The sequence below is a fragment of the Nerophis ophidion genome, linkage group LG01 (assembly GCF_033978795.1).
Source record: "Nerophis ophidion isolate RoL-2023_Sa linkage group LG01, RoL_Noph_v1.0, whole genome shotgun sequence".
NCBI lineage: Eukaryota > Metazoa > Chordata > Actinopteri > Syngnathiformes > Syngnathidae > Nerophis > Nerophis ophidion.
Window position 1 is genome coordinate 12,003,862 of NC_084611.1, and position 18,449 is coordinate 12,022,310.

Sequence of the window (18,449 nt, forward strand, 5' to 3'; positions counted from 1 at the left end):
TGTTTACATTTGTATTATTATTTTATGGGCTGTAAATATTTTTAGCATCATTATTATTATTATTAAACTGTCTGAAATCATAAGATAAAGTTTCAAAAAACTAAAATGTCTACATTTGTATTGTTATTTTGTGGGCTATAATCATTTTATCATTATTATTATTATCAAACTGTCTGAAATCATAAGATAAAGTGTCAAAAACTAAAATGTTTACATTTGTATTGTTACTTTATGGGCTATAGTCATTTTATCATTATTATTATTATTAAACTGTCTGAAATTAAAAGATAAAATGTCAAAAAACTAAAATTTTTAAATTTGTATTATTATTTTATGGCCTGTAAACATTTTTATCATTGTTATCATTATTATTATTAAACTGTCTGAAATCATAAGATGAACTGTCAAAAAACTCAAATATTTACATTTGTATTATTATTTTATGGGCTATAATCATTTTATCATTATTATTAAACAGTCTGAAATCATAAGATAAAGTGTCAAAAAACTCAAACGTTTGCATTTGTATTGTTATTTTATGGGCTATAATCATTTTATCATTATTATCATTGTTATTATTAAAATGTCGGAAATTATAAGATAAAGTGTCAAAAAACTCAAATGTTTACATTTGTATTTTTATTTTATGGGCTATAATCATTTTATCATTATTATCATTGTTATTATTAAAATGTCGGAAATTATAAGATAAAGTGTCAAAAAACTAAAATGTCTACATTTGTATTGTTATTTTGTGGGCTATAATCATTTTATCATTATTATTATTAAACTGTCAAAAATCCTAAAATAAAGTGTCAAAACACTAAAATGTTTACATTTGTATTGTTACTTTATGGGCTACAATGATTTTATCATTATTTTTATAAAACTGTCTGAAATTAAAAGATATAATGTCAAAAAACTAAAATGTTTACATTTGCATTGTTATTTTATGGGCTATAATATTTTTATCATTATTATTATTGTTATTATTAAAATGTCAGAAATTATAAGATAAAGTGTCAAAAAACTAAAATGTCTACATTAGTATTGTTATTTTGTGGGCTGAAATCATTTTATCATTATTATTATTAAACTGTCAAAAATCCTAAAATAAAGTGTCAAAACACTAAAATGTTTACATTTGTATTGTTACTTTATGGGCTACAATGATTTTATCATTATTTTTATAAAACTGTCTGAAATTAAAAGATATAATGTCAAAAAACTAAAATGTTTACATTTGCATTGTTATTTTATGGGCTATAATATTTTTATCATTATTATTATTGTTATTATTAAAATGTCAGAAATTATAAGATAAAGTGTCAAAAAACTAAAATGTCTACATTTGTATTGTTATTTTGTGGGCTGAAATCATTTTATCATTGTTATTATTATTAAACTGTCAAAAATCATAAGATAAAGTGTCAAAAAACTAAAATGTTTTCATTTGTATTGTTACCTTATGGGCTATAATGATTTTATCATTATTATTATAAAACTGTCTGAAATTAAAATATAAAATATCCAAAAACTAAAATGTTTACATTTGTATTATTTTATGGGCTGTAAATATTTTTATCATTATTATTATTATTATTAAACTGTCTGAAATCATAAGATAATCTGTCAAAAAACTCAAATATTTACATTTGTATTATTATTTTATGGGCTATAATCATTTTATCATTATTATTGATATTATTAAACAGTCTGAAATCATAAGATAAATGGTAAAAAAAACTAAAATGTTTACATTTGTAATCTTACTTTATGGGCTATAATGAATGTATCATTATTATTATAAAACTGTCTGAAATTAAAAGATAAAATGTCAAAAAACTCAAATATTTACATTTGTATTATTATTTTATGGGCTGTAATCATTTTATCATTATTATTGATAGTATTAAACTGTCTGAAATCATAAGATAAAGGGTCAAAAAACTAAAATGCTTACATTTGTAATGTTATTTTATACTATTTTCAGAGGTTAACTTTCACTTGTTAACAGTCTTGACGTTGAGCTAAGCTAAAGTTGCAACTCTGCGACGACTCGACAACGTTTTATTTACACGTTAAACAAACTAAACTAATGAAAGATTATCAGCTCCACAGATTGGTTTTTTTAACAATTTAATAATCACACTTTTTTTTAGCGCAGTTAGCTAGCTGGCTAAACCATGCTATCAACATTTTAGAACAAAACATTAGCGTTTAATAAAAGTTGTTGACGTTTTAGTGAGACAAAGTGACGAAAAAAAGAGCACAAAGTTAAACTAATGAGGAATCTTCTAAAGTCAAGTTTTTACAGTTTTGCTGTCCTGCTAAGCTAAAGTCGCTAAAGGACTCGAAAATATTTTACTCTAATGTTGACTTTAAACAAAGACAAAGATAATCATTGTCATGTTTTTTAGTTTAAAATAAACATATTTTTGAAAACCAATTGAAGCTCATATTAGCTAAGGCAGAGATTTTATCAATTCAATACATTTATTACAATTATTATTAGGGATATTTTTTCTCATGTCAAAATGATCTTTTCACCCATTTTCAGTGTTACTACAAAAGATATAGCAAAACACTTTTGTTCACTACGTATATGGCTCATTGATGCATGCAATTAGCTGGCTTTCTTTCTGCTATCTGAAAGACAAGGAGAGAGAGAGAGAGAGAAGCGTGCTAAGAAATGTAAACGCAGCAAATGATCAGCTACACAAACAACCTCCATCATGGCAACAAATGTCTGGACTTGCCGTCTTATCAATCACATGACGATGATTCACTCAGACTTTGTGACAAGACTTCCTGTGAGAACATTCTACTGATTTGCATCAAGTGTTCACAAATAGTGACAACGACGAACCTTCATGGCGAATCAACAACACGATCAAAGTCCACACTTTTACATACCAAACCTAATCTCTTTGACACACACACATATATATACAGTATATATATTGTTATATTATTATTATATATTGTATTACTTTGTATTATTATTACACATTTTTCATATTTTTAGTACATTTTAATTATGTATTTTTCCCCCATTGGTTATTTTTTAATTCTACTGAATAAAACAATTAAAAATACATATTTATGTTTTTTTCTTTTTTTTAAAAAACAATCCAGTAATGCATTTTTTTCATATTTTTAACCATTGATTATTTTTATATTTTATGAAATATGTTTTTTAATTGAAAATGTGTTCATTTGAATACCCATTAATGTATTATTTTAATGTGTTTCCCATTATTATTTTTGTGTATATATATATATATATATATAGATAATATCTTTATTTATATATGTGTATATATATATATACACATATATAAATAAAGATATTATCTATATATATATATATATATATATATATATATATATATATATATATATATATATATACGTATATATAAATATATACATATATATAAATATACATGCATATATACATAAAGATATATATATATATATCTTTATTTATATACTGTATTAATATATGTATATATATTTATTTATATATTTGTGTATATATTTGTATACACATATATATACATATATATATATATATATGTATACAAATATATACATATATATATACATATATATATATATATATATATACACACACACACACATATATATATATATATATATATATATTAGAAAAATTATTATCCGAAGAAAAATACATAATTGATAGTTTCTCAATGTTTTTGTATTTGAAATATTTATTGTCATATTCAGAGTAAATATATTACGAATCATGATTTTATATGGTGTAGCAGAGACCCTGCAGCTGGTCTCCATGGCCAAAAGGCTCCCGGGAGGCAGATCCAGAAGTCCACAAAAAAAATAAAAAATAAAAATACTTTAAATACGTATTCACAGTAAAATATTACTTATCATTATTATTATATATTAATAATAGCATGTACTTGGGTACATGTATTATCCCAAGAGAAATAATTTATAGTTATTTCTATCAACCATTATTTTTATTCTAATAATACGATGTCATTATGAAATTATTATCCCAAGAAAAATACATAATTGATAGATTTTCTATTTTTTAGTATTTAATTTTATGTATTTATTTTTCACTTTACTGTTTCAATACAAAGTGACATTGCCAGCTAGTGGCCTGGCATGCTTATTACAGCCGTTTTTTATTTATTTATTTTTGTCTATTGCGCAATGTTGCCGTTTTACTCCTGAGGTCTGCTTAATTCAAGTTGTCGCGTGAATATACGTCATATACTAACATTTGACGAATATATCATCCCAATGATGTAAAAAGAGTGTTTAATATTAAGTATTTAGTGCAGTTTTTATTTGCTTAAAGGCCTACTGAAAGCCACTACTAGCGACCACGCAGTCTGATAGTTTATATATCAATGATGAAATATTAACATTGCAACACATGCCAATACGGCCTTTTGAGTTCACTAAATTGCAATTTTAAATTTCCCGCGAAGTGTCGTGTTGAAAACGTCGCGGTATGATGACGCTTGCTTTTGACGTCTCGGGTTGTAGCGGACATTATTTTCCAGCCCGATCCAAGCTATAAGTAGTCTGCTTTAACCGCATAATTACACAGTATTCTGGACATCTGTGTTGCTGAATATTTTGCAATTTGTTCAATGAATAATGGAGAAGTCAAAGTAGAAAGATGGAGGTGGGAAGCTTTTAGCCTTTAGCCACACAAACACAGCCGGTGTTTCCTTGTTTAAAATTCCTGAAGGTGAAGCTTTACTATGGATCAGAGCGGTCAAGCGAACATGGATCGGCAGTTTTCGGTGAGAAAATGGTGGTAATAAGTCGGCTCCTACCGGCGACATCAGCGGAGCTTTCGTCCTTCTGCAGCTGCGTGACTTCCCTCAGAGTCTCTGGGTCAACACACCCGTGGCCATACCCCTCCGACTTTCAGGTACTATTTAATATCACTAAAACACTAGCAACACAATAGGCAGATAAGGGATTTTCCAGGATTATCCTAGTAAATGTGTCTAATAACATCCGAATCGCTCCCACTGCAATCGCCTTCTTTTTTTTTTCTTTTTCTAGTCCTTCACTCTAAATTTCCTCATCCACGAATCTTTCATCCTCGCTCGAATTAATGGGGAAATTGTCGCTTTCTCGGTCCGAATAGCTCTAGCGGTTTAGCTCGGTTGGTTGAGCGGCCGTGCCAGCAACTTGAGGGTTGCAGGTTCGATTCCCGCTCCCGCCATCCTAGTCAATGCCGTTGTGTCCTTGGGCAAGACACGTTACCCACCTGCTCCCAGTGCCACCCACACTGGTTTAAATGTAACTGAGATATTGGGTTTCACTATGCAAAGCGCTTTGAGTCACTAGAGAAAAGCGCTATATAAATATAATTCACTTCACTTCACTTCACTTCACTAGCTGCTGCTGGCTATGATTGTAAACAATGTGAGGATGTGAGGAGCCCTACAACCCGTGATGTCACGCGCACATCGTTTGCTACTTCCGGTAAAGGCAAGGCTTTTTTATTAGCGACCAAAAGTTGCGAACTTTATCGTCGATGTTCTCTACTAAATCCTTTCAGCACAAATATGGCAATATCGCGAAATGATCAAATATGAGACATATGCTATCCCTGTTTAAATAACAAAATCTCATTTCAGTAGGCCTTTAGAGTTCTTGGTTAGGTATTAACACCTACTTCATTCTTTACCAAAACATTAAGTTGAATAAATTCATTATTGAATCCATTTAATTTGTCTTTATGTGGAGAACAACACAACAATCGACTCGAAGGACAAGGTGTTGTTTTTCCAAAGAATCATTCCAAGACGCATCACGTGAATCTCGGGTGACGTCACAAAGAAGGCGGGTCATCAGTGGGTGAAAAAACAAGAAACGGACCAATCAGAGAGCTCAGTGGGCGGGTCTTGCCCTCCTTCCAGGCCCTTATAAACTTTGCTTGCGTCTATCATAGCAGGTTATTTTCTTTTCTCCTCACTAATCCTTCGCCTAGTGCTTCCAGTAAGTATCACTTTTCATCGCTTTTATTCGTACTGCAGTTTTAATCCATTTAGTCATTGCAGCGAACGTTTACCATCAATAATAAGCAAGACAAAAGGGTTGTAAAAAGGTGTATTTAAGCCACCATCTCGTCGTAATCTATTTATCGTGAACAAATACGTCGACGTGTGTTATTATTTGATGACGTGTTGTTGTCACGTGTTTGCCTCCTTTTGTTGTCGTCTCGCTCTTGGCTATAACAAACAAACCATTGCTCGTTTCGACCCTTTTTGCTTAATTGACGCGAAATTATTATGACTGGAATAACTATTGTGCTGCAACTCTGTTAATTGTCCATTTTCCGTCCCAAGTTTCGATGGACTCGATGGCCTACTTTTCTTCGCAGATCCCGTGACTCGGCAGAAAAAAAAAAAGGGGGAAAAAAATAGATCCCGTTTCCGGTTTCACCGGAAATTATCCATATCCCGATTTTTTTTTTTTCTTTCATTCCTGTACAATTCCTCGCCAACTTTGTGGACAATAACTGTTATCTATTATCGTAATTTAAATATGATATGGGTAATTTACAAAAGGGAATGTTTTTTTTTATTTTTTTATTAACGCGTTGTCGTGGACTGACTGGATCGTCGAGGTCACGTGACAAGGAGGGTGTCTGGTTGCGCTCGACGGACACTTCATTAGGTACACCCTGCAGGAACATTCAAATGGGGGTACTTGAAGGTATGCCAAGGGGTACGTGAGATTTTTTAAAAATATTCTCATTATAGCAACAATTCAAAAACTTTATAAATATATTTATTGAATAATACTTCAACAAAATATGAATGTAAGTTCATAAACTGAAAAATAATACAACAATGCAATATTCAGTGTTGACAACTTGATTTTTTTGGAGACATTTTCCATAAATATTGATGTTAAAGATTTCTTTTTTTGTGAAGAAAAGTTTAAAATTAAGTTCATGAATCCAGAGGGATCTCTATTACAATCTCCAGAGAGGGCACTTTTAGTTAATTATTACTTCTATGTGTAGAAATTTTTATTTATAATTGAATCACTTGTTCATTTTTCAACAAGTTTTTTGTTATTTTCATATCTTTTTTTCCCTAATAGTTCAAGAAAGACCACTACAAATGAGCAATGTTTTGCACTATTATACAATTTAATAAATCAGAAACTGATGACATAGTGCTGTATTTTACTTCTTTATCTCTTTTTTTCCAACCAAAAATGCTTTGCTCTGATTAGGGGGTACTTGAATTAAAAAAATGTTCACAGGGGTTACATCACTGGAAAAAAGGTTGAGAACCACTGTGATAGACAACCGATGGCACGCAAAAATTAAATTTTTTCGTGGAAATAAATGTAAACAAAAGTTTTGATGGTGCGTAATGATACAATTTAAAACCATTTTTGTAGAATTAAAATGTCAACAAAAAAACTAGAAACATTCAAAACAGATGGCATGCAATAATAGAATGTTATTTTTTTGTAGAAATAAAATGCAATCTAAGAAAAATGGCAGAAAAACTGTAGGGGAATTCAAACATGATGAACAACAGATGGCAAATAATACTACTTTTATTTTTTTGTAGAAATGAAATGCAAACTAAAAAAATTTTGCAGAAAAACTGTAGGGAAATTCAAACATGATGAACAACAGATGGCACGTAATACTACTTTTATTTGTTTGTATAAATAAACTGTAGAAACATATAAATGGGATAGGTAATAGGTGGCATGTAAAAATGTTTGTATTTTTTGTAGGAATTAAATGTAAACTAAAGAAAAATGGCAGAAAAACTGTAGGAAAATTCAAACATGATGAACAACATATGGCACATAATACTACTTTTATTTATTTGTTTGTAGAAATAAACTGTACAAACATTTAAATGTGATGAGCAACAGGTGGCATTTAAAAAATATATATATATATATATTTTTAAATAAACTTTACCAGCAGAAATCTTTAGGAAAATTTAAATGTTATGGACAGCAGATGGCATGCAATAATAAAATGTTTTTTTTTTTTTGTAGAAATAAGATGTAAACAAAAAAACACTAGCAAAATTCCAATGGGATGGAAAACAAATGGCACAAAATGACTTAATTTTTTGTAGAAATAAAATGTCAACTAAAAATAATACGCAAACACTTTAGGAAAACTCAAACATGATGAACAATAAATGGCATGTAATAATAAAATAAAAATGTGGGTGGAAATAAAATGTTAGCAAAAAACTGTAGGAAAAAATCCAATGTGAAGGACAACATATGGCTTGTAAAAAATTATATATATATATTTTTTTGTAGCAGTAAAATGTCAACAAAAAATAATTGGCGGAATAAACTTTAGCAAATTTTAAAACACAGTGAACAACATACTACTAAAACTTTTTTTTAATTTTTATTCCAGAAATAAAATGTTAGCAAAAACTGTATGGAATTCATATATGATGGACAACAGACGGCATGTAAAAAAATTAGACAAACTGTATTGATCATAGGGAAACTTGAAAATTGTGAAATACAGTTTTTCCCTTTTTTTTGTAAAAAAAAAAAATGTAAATATTAAAAACATTAGCAAAAAGGCACAATAATGTAAAACCGGAAACGCTGAAATGTTGATTGATTGAAACTTTTATTAGTAGATTACACAGTACAGTACATATTCCGTACAATTGACCACTAAATGGTAACACCCGAAAAAGTTTTTCAACTTGTTTAAGTCGTAGTCCACGTTAATCAATTCATGGTAAAATAACATTGAAAAAACTCACCTTTTTGAATTGACGCACAGCGTAAAAAGTTTGTTGGACAAAATGACACATTGATAGTACTAACCCACACTTTCGTTTTTTAAAGGCTGGAAGAAGATATCGAAATGGCCTTCCGTGTTCTTGTTCACAATTTAAATGTTGGGGCATCTTCAATCGGACATTTTTTGGTCACAAGGAGCAAGCTTGTCACTTTTTGAGAAGCTTTGCAATTACAGGCTAGTTTAAGGAAAGAGGCGACGGCTGTAAAAAGTTTTTTTTTAGCATTAATATCCTCCTGGCAATTGTCCCCTATGTATATTTTCAAAATAAAGGGCACAAAATGTCCCCGACATCATAACAAAATGTGTAGCCTAGTGGCCGCTAGTAGTATTAACATATCGTTTTGTCCACCCCACAGGCCGCCGCAATGCTGCCTTTTGTCGTGTTGGCCGTGTGCCTGAGTGCGGCCGCCTGCGCTCCCAGTCTGGACCCTCAGCTGGACGATCACTGGGATCTGTGGAAGAGCTGGCACTCCAAGAAATACCACGAGGTCAGCAATTGTTGCTCTCTGTTGTCGTGCTGATTGGTGATGCGTCGCACTGATGGTGGTCGTCGTCGTTTTGGGTGCGTGTAGAAGGAGGAGGGCTGGAGGAGGATGGTGTGGGAGAAGAACCTGAAGAAGATCGAGATGCACAACCTGGAGCATTCCATGGGAGAACACTCGTACCGCCTGGGCATGAACCACTTTGGAGACATGGTACGTCGTCTCTTGAAATGTCGGACTTCTTACATATGGTCAAATTCAAAATAATAAGCACACAATTATTGAATATTTTTTCTAATAATTTAATTTTTTAATTTTAAAATTGTTAACTTATTTTTGTCTTTAAAAATATAAATGTTATGTCACTTAATAGGTTTATTGCTAAAATGTTCTCCAAAACATCTTTAAACATTTAAATGTATTTTTGAAATATTTTTTAATTGGTTTTATCATTGATAGTTTTAAAACTATATATTCCTATTTTAAACATTTAAATGTAATTTAAAAAAAATTAGGTTTATTATCATTGACAGTAAAAAAAATCCCTAAATTTGGCTGTCTTTAAACATTTAAATGTTTTTTTTTTTTTGCATTAGGTTTATTATTGACAGTAAAAACACATACTCCCCCAAACTTCCATCCATTTTCTACCGCTTATTCCCTTTTGGGATCGCGGGGGCGCTGGCGCCTATCTCAGCTACAATCGGGTGGAAGGCGGGGTACACCCTGGACAAGTCGCCACCTCATCGCAGGGCCAACACAGATAGACAGACAACATTCACACTCACATTCACACACTAGGGCCAATTTAAACTTGATATTCTTTAAATATTTAAAAAAAAAAATTACTTTTTTAAAAAAGTTCATTATAATTGACAAAAAAAAAAATATTCCCCCAAATTTAGCATTCTTTAAATATTCAAATTTATTTTTAAAATAATTTTTCAAGGGTTTTATTATTGACAGTTTTGGCAAAAATACCGTAGATTCCCCAAAGAGAAGCTTTTTATGCATATATTTTAAAAAAGGTTTATCATCAGACAGTAAAAAAATATTTCCCCGAAGATGGCATTTTTTAAACATTTAAATGTGTTTTTTTAAGAAGTTGATTGTTAGTGAGAGTAAAAAAAAATTCCCTTTTAAACATTTAAATGTATTCTTCTAAATATTTTATCAAGAAGTTTCTTATAGTCAGTGAAAGAAAAATCCCTCAAACATAGAATTATTTAAATGTAGTTTTTATATATATATATATATATATATAATTTTTTTTTTTAATAGGTTTTATTGTCCTTGATAGTAACAAGAAATGCCCCAAATTGTAATCCTTCAAACATTTGAATGTATTAAAAATATTTTTAAAATATTTATTATTGGCTGTTTAAGAAAAAATACAGTAAGCATTCTTCAAGGCTTAGCATTTTTTTTTTTTTACATTTCATATACATATTTTTCAAATATTTTAAGTGATTTATTATCAATGACAGTAAAATATGTATTCCCTGAAATTTGGCATTTTTTTAAACATTTAAATGTATTTTTTCAAATATTTTACCACGATGTTTATCATCATTGCCAGTAAAACAAAATCCCTCAGTCTTTAAACAATTCAAATAAAAAATACTTTGTTATTTTAGAGGTTTATTATCATTGATTGTAACACAAACATCCCCAAAACCTGGCATTCTTTAAATTGCAGTTCAAGGGTATTTAAACTATATTTTTTAAAGATTAATAATAGACTGTTTAAGCAAAAATACAGTATATATTCTCCTAAGGTTGTCATTTAAAAAAAATAATTAAATATAATTTTCAAGTGATTATCATTGACATTAAAACAAATATATATTCCCCCAAATTTGGCATTCTTTAAACATTAAAAAAAAAGAATCATCATTTTTCCAGAGGTTTATTATTGACAGTTTAAACAAAAACAGTGTAGATTCCCCAAAGCATTTTAATGCAGTATTTTTTTCATGATGTTTATTTTCATTGCCCTACATTAGCCTTTTTTTAATGTGAAGGCTTTAAAAATAGGAAATTATCTCTATTTTGTTTTAAAATTTCAAAAATGTATTTTTTTAAAGTTATAAATTATATTCTCAAGTCAACCAATAATTGTGTCATTGGAATAAAAACAAAATGAAATAAAATAATGCAAAATAAATTAGTTTTTTTTAAGCAAATTATTGTCATTGACAGGGAACACAATCATTACAAATGTTTTAATAAAATAGGAAAATAATGAATGACAATGTTGCATGTTTTAGATGAAATATATAAACATAGTGGATGTATTAGTAGGAGCAAACACTAATTATTAGTGACAAACCTGCTGTCATCCATTCAGACCCACGAGGAATTCCGTCAGATCATGAACGGCTACAAGCACAAAAACGAGAGGAAGTTCAAGGGGTCTCTCTTTTTGGAGCCCAACTTCCTGGAGGCCCCGCGCTCCGTGGACTGGAGGGACCAGGGCTACGTCACCCCCGTCAAGAACCAGGTAGCTAACAGTCGCTAAACCGTGTGCTGGGGTAAATGTTCTGCAGAGATAAGATGTCTGCTTGTTTATCTTTGTTTTGCACTCATCCCTCCCTCCCTCCCGCTCTTTCTCACAAAGTGGAAGTGCTGAACGACCACATAAACCATAGCTGGGTGAATATTTTGACTCGGGGGTGGGGCACGTTGAGAGGAAATAGAATAGAATGCCTTTTATTGTCACTATGCACAGGTACAATGAGATTGAAAACAACTCCAGTATCAGTGCGACGGTCGACAAAATATGCAAAACATAGGCAGAAAAGAAAAAGAAAAATAGTGCAAAAGGAGGTAAGGTGCACAGTCCAGTCCTGAGAACGACTTATGTTCAATGTGTTATTTACAGGAAATAAATATTACACAATATATATTCAGAAGCATTCAGATTGTGGGTGGAAAGTAAAAATTGCACACAGAGAGGTGCTAAACTATAAAATCAGTGCCTTTTAGAGTTCCCTGTGGTTATGGCTTTAGGGAAAAACTTTTCTTGACTCCCAATAGATGTGTATGTGTATTAATGGGCGGTATAGCTCGGTTGGTAGAGCGGCCGTGCCAGCAACTTTAGGGTTGCAGGTTCGATTCCCGCTTCCACCATCCTAGTCACTGCCGTTGTGTCCTTGGGCAAGACACTTTACCCACCTGCTCCCAGTGCCACCCACACTGGTTTAAAAATGTAACTTAGATATTGGGTGTCACTATGTAAAGCGCTTTGAGTCACTAGAGAAAAGCGCTATATAAATATAATTCACTTCACTTCAATGATATAAATGATAAATGGGTTGTACTTGTATAGCGCTTTTCTACCTTCAAGGTACTCAAAGCGCTTTGACACTACTTCCACATTTACCCATTCACACACACATTCACACACTGATGGAGGGAGCTGCCATGCAAGGCGCTAACCAGCACCCATCAGGAGCAAGGGTGAAGTGTCTTGCTCAGGACACAACGGACGTGGCGAGGTTGGTAATAGGTGGGAATTGAACCAGGGACCCTCGGGTTGCGGACAGCCACTGTGCCACGCCGCCCCCTATATACACATTTAGCTGTAAAAATCTGCTGTACATGTGTGTTGGGGTCCCTTTTTTTTCCAGGAACACTAATACCAAAAGTCACATAGTCCCAAAGAATTCTAAAAAAAATTATGACAGACCACCTGAAAAAAACGGAATGGAACTTCAGAGTTTTTTTTTACTGAAAGGAACACCCAAAATGTAAATAAAAAAATAAAGAAAGTGGGATTTAGAATATTAACTATGAACAATAAAACACTAAATATTAACAACATATGAACGTCGCTCCTCCTTTACTTCTCAGACCAGCTCCTCCATAGTTGTGTTTATTATACAATGAAGCAAAACACAACAAAAATGTAAAAAAAAACAAAAAACAGCAAAATAAGTGAAGTGTGAAGTGAATTATATTTATGTAGCGCTTTTTTCTAGTGACTCAAAGCGCTTTTACATAGTGAAACCCAATATCTAAGTTACATTTAAACCAGTGCGGGTGGCACTGGGAGCAGGTGGGTAAAGTGTCTTGCCCAAGGACACAACGGCAGTGACTAGGATGGCGGAAGCGGGAATCGAACCTGCAACCCTCAAGTTGCTAGCACGGCCGCTCTAAACACCTACAATATGTTATATTATCACGTAAAAATCTGCTTCCGCATCTGTTTCTGACATACGCATTTGGGTCTGGCTGCTCTACAAACAAACCCCGCCCACTCCGTTTTGTTCCTGGTCTGAGCTGCTTTGACGTAGATTACCATAATAAATGGAATATAAATCAAAAGCGCAGATTTCGACCATTGAAATACTTTGTATGGTTCAAGACTTATGGTCATGTCATTTTAAAAACAGCACTGTACATCATAATGGTGGCAAAAGTTTTGATGTTGAAGGTCTAAAAAAATTAAGTAGAACGTCCGGCGGGCCGGATTGAAAATCTTAACGGGTCGCATGTGGCCCATCCAACTTTTGGGCAGATAACTGTGGAGGTCCAAATAAAAACTGGACGCTGTACACGGCTCTTGCCCAATGTGCAAACGCAGAATGGGGCCCGCCCGAGATTGTGATAAAATATCTGGAGAAAGGGCACACGTTCATGAGAGCAGATTCAATCCATGGCTCAATCGGCAAGAAAATGAAAGCTCAGGAAAACATCTATACGTTTGATGACTTTGTAGATCTTTGTAAGGCAGCATCAAGATAGATTGGTTTTCCTTTGTTTTCTCAAAATCAGCTAGAAGTGAGTTACTAGGTTTTGCCTTCGGACGGGAGAGGTGAGGATGGGTAAATTGAGAGGTTTGCCTTCCGGCTCAGCTCCTTATTCACTACGGATCGATACAGCGTCCGCATTACTGAAGACGTTGCACCGATCTCACAATCCACTCTTCCCTAACTCGTGAACAAGACTCCGAGGTACTTGAACTCCTCAACTTGGGGCAAGATCTCCCCCCAACCCGGAGTTGGCACTCCACCCTTTTCCGGGCGAGAACCACGGACTCGGACTTGGAGGTGCTGATTCTCATCCCAGTGGCTTCGCGCTCGGCTGCGAACCGATCCAGTGAGAGCTGAAGATCCCGGCCAGATGAAGCCATCAGGACCACGTCATCTGCAAAAAGCAGAGACATAATCCTGAAGCCACCAAACTGCACCTGACATAAACTTTAGTAAAAGTCCTGCGAGTGTAAAAGTTGTGTGTGTGAGACCAAGCTGTGTGTTTTTAATATTGCAAAGAAATAATCCAGACGGTGGTGACTTCCTGTGGTGTGCAGGGTCAGTGCGGCTCCTGCTGGGCCTTCAGCACCACGGGCGCTCTGGAGGGCCAACACTTCCGCAAGACCGGCAAGCTGGTGTCGCTGAGCGAGCAGAACCTGGTGGACTGCTCCCGGCCCGAGGGCAACGAGGGCTGCAACGGCGGCCTGATGGACCAGGCCTTCCAGTACGTCAAGGACAATGACGGTCTGGACTCGGAGGCGGCCTACCCCTACACGGGAACTGTAAGCCGCTCACACACACACAGGAAGCCGCTCTCCTCCCGTTCCTCTCTAACCGCCGTTAACGCGCTTCCAGGACGACGCGCCGTGCAACTACGACCCCTCGTACAACTCCGCCAATGACACCGGCTTCGTGGACATCCCCAGCGGCAAGGAGCACGCGCTGATGAAGGCCGTGGCCGCCGTCGGCCCCGTCTCCGTGGCCATCGACGCCGGACACGAGTCCTTCCAGTTCTACCAATCAGGTCCGTTCTTGCCTTTAAAAAAAACCCCAAAAAACGCCATCCACACCCGCTAACCTTCATGACTCCGCCCCTTTTTTTTAGGCATCTACTACGAGAAGGAGTGCAGCAGCGAGGAGCTGGACCACGGCGTCCTGGTGGTGGGCTACGGCTTCGAGGGGGAGGACGTGGACGGCAGGAAGTACTGGATCGTCAAGAACAGGTGAGCGCTGAAGCCCGGCGTCGTTTGCGTCGCAACGCTGACCTCTCTTGTCCCGCAGCTGGGGCGAGAGTTGGGGCGACAAAGGCTACATCTTCATGGCCAAGGACCGCAAGAACCACTGCGGCATCGCCACGGCGGCCAGTTACCCGCTCGTTTAACCACGTCGCCCTCTAGTGCTTTTTATTGGAACAGGAAATGGCAAAGGTGTGGAGCGCACGCATCAACGTTTTGTTTTTACGGACAAAAACACTTTTTAGGGAAATGATGCTGTGATTTTATGCCACTTTGTTCTGTTTGTCTTTTATCCTCTGTAAATATGCTGCTGGCTGATTGAAAATGTCATATTTTGTGTTGGGTTTTTTTTTTAATTGGATGTTGACTGTTAACAATTAAAGGTGTGAAACACTGTCCTGTTTCCCGTGGTTGATGTCGCTTCGCCAAAGCATGGACTTGAAGGCACGCTTTTAGGAAGTCAAAACATGCTCGTGTTTGTTAGAATCTCAACTAAGGAGACGCAACGATTCCCCTTTTCCGGCCAACATCACATATGCTAAAAATACTATTGTCAGAATTATTCGTTAACACAAAACTTTGTGTTTCAATGAGTTCCCGGCGAGAGGACAAAAGCCGTCTTTGATCCTACCAAGCAAAAGGCTTGTAAAACTCCCACCGTGTAGGATGGGGAGCGACATAAGTGTGTCAGTTTCTTGGATCTATTGTAATCCACACTGCTCCTCCAAGACGAGAGGAGCCAGATGAGGTGGTTCGGGCATCTGGTCAGGATTCCACCCGAACGCCTCCATAGGGAGGTGTTTAGGGCACATCCGACCAAAGACCTAGGACACGTTGGGAAGACTATGTCTCCCGGCTGGTCTGGGAACACTTCGGGATCCCCCGGGAAGAGCTGGACGAAGTGGTTGGGGAAAGGAAAGTCTGGGCTTCCCTGCTTAGGCTGCTACCCCGTGACCCGACTTCAGATTGGCGGAAGAAGATGGATGGAATGAGAGTTTGTCTTGACCCGAGATCTACAAAGCGGAGAGGAGGCAGGACCTGACCCCTCTCCAGGCACCTTTTCTTTGAACTGTTTTGTGGCCGAGGGCAACGGCTGTTTACGACCTTTTCTTTGAACTGTTTTGAAACCAAAGGCAGCGGCTCTTTACCACCCCCCTCCCTTAGAAACAGCTGTTGCCATGTAATCAGGGAAAGTTCAAATAAAAGAGGAGGCGTACAATCGTTCGTCAGAGCGTGGTGGAGACTGTACAAGAGTACAGCCCAGACGTTTCTCCTCAATTGAGCCAAATCTGATTCTGTCTTTGTTTGATTCCTTGCTTCTTTGTCTGTTTAATAGATGTCATCAGTGTTTGAACCTGACAACTATTAAAAAGGAGAAACGTGTAGTAATAAAAGCTAACCGGTAAAATGTGACAAGAAAAAGTTGCAATGTTATGCAGGCTGTTTTTTAAAGATGTCATTACTACAAAAATAATCAAAATCTGTTATCAATTAAGGACTCAATTACATCACCTCGAATATTCCACTTTTTTTAAATTAAAATTTGGGCGGAAATTATTGCGTATTTTGTGGTTTTCACAAATTTAAAAAAAGTTTTCTTTGAGAAATGTTACATGTTTTCTTACAGTTTTCTTTTTAAAAAAATGGCATAAAACAAACCCATTTTTAAAAACCTGTTAAAAGATAATGATCTGAAGTTGTACTTTGGATTTAATTGTTAAAAGTAAAAAAATATATATATGTGTGACCTGTTGTAAAACTCTTATGATTGGGGCCCTTTGGATCTCCAATAAATATTGTCAAATTTTTCTTAAAAAAAAAAAAAAAAAATCTGTCACTTTTTTTTAGAAAATAATCAGTGGTGTAATTTTAGGGTTCCAATTATTTTTACCAGATAAAAGTTATGTTTGACAAATAGGGCATAAAAACAAAACAAAACAAAAACTCATAATGGACATATCAATTTGGAGTTAATCAACTTAAGCATTGAAAGTAAAAAAAATAAATTAAATATATGAGTTATTTTTAACACTTTTATGAATGGGGGCCCTTTTGGATCCCCAATAAATATAGTAGGGTTTTTTAAAACTGTAATGCTAAAATGACCAATGAATGGTGTTATGAATTATTGACCGATTTAAGGCTTCAATTACTTTACATTAAATAACCCACTTTGAAATTGTTTTGGTGGAAATATTGCATATTTTGTGTGTTTTTGTGTTAATAATACAAAACAATATTATTGGATTTACATTTTCATGACTGACACCTTTCCGAGTCTCTGGGACCAAACTTGAGGGGAGCCCTAAAGGTTAAAACAAATCTAAATATTATATTAGTTTTGAAAATAAAAATAAATTAATAATATAGTATAAAATAGATATTACTACTGCTTGTCACGTGACCAATAACCGTGGGATTATTGATTGTGTAACAATTAAGTTGCTTCATGAGGTGGAAGCTTGTTTACTAAATGACCTCCACATTCTATAGAGTCTTAAAAGATTTACCTTGAATATATTTAACATTAAAGCCAGTAAAGGACCTTAAATCCAGTAAAGTAGCGTTAAAGAACCAAAAACGACAAAAACACGAAGCAAAGAAAATGTTTTGTGACAAAAATTACAGGTGCACCTGAATGCGTCGTCAAACCACGTGACAATGCTGCCCTCTCCAATTGGGTCAGCGGTGGGCGGGAAAACATAAACAGGAAGCGGCGAAAGTCGTTGGTGAACCGGCGCTAATGAAGACAAGTGATGCAGGTAACCATCAATCCATCCATTTTTTTTTTTTTACCGCTTATTCCCTTTTGGGGTCGTGGGGGGCGCTGGTGCCTATCTCAGCTGCAATCGGGCGGAAGGCGGGGTGCACCCTGAACAAGTCGCCACCTCATCGCAGATGCAGGTAACCATAGACGTCTTATAAGTGGACGCAGCATTGTCTGCTGTGACGCGAGAAATTGGTCCGCCATCTTGAAGTGGTGATGAGGACGGTTGACAGGTAGAACACAAAGATGTTGTTCAACGTTTTCCTGCTCAAATGAGCAGACTGTTGAAAATAGGAATCGGGGGATTACTTTTCACAAGTAAGATTTTACATTAAAGGCCTACTGAAACCCGCTACTACCAACCAC

The 18,449-nt window shown here is 34.9% G+C and overlaps 1 protein-coding gene across 1 annotated transcript; it reads left to right on the forward strand.

Moving 5' to 3' along the window:
• Nucleotides 1-5,872: 5,872 nt before the first annotated feature.
• ctsla (cathepsin La) lies at nt 5,873-15,712 on the forward strand. Its single transcript, XM_061896051.1, has 8 exons — nt 5,873-6,018; nt 9,199-9,330; nt 9,415-9,537; nt 11,675-11,827; nt 14,639-14,863; nt 14,937-15,105; nt 15,187-15,304; nt 15,363-15,712. The coding sequence occupies exons 2-8, from the start codon at nt 9,208-9,210 to the stop codon at nt 15,460-15,462; spliced, it is 1,011 nt and encodes a 336-aa protein (XP_061752035.1). The 5' UTR covers nt 5,873-6,018; nt 9,199-9,207; the 3' UTR covers nt 15,463-15,712.
• Nucleotides 15,713-18,449: the final 2,737 nt, after the last annotated feature.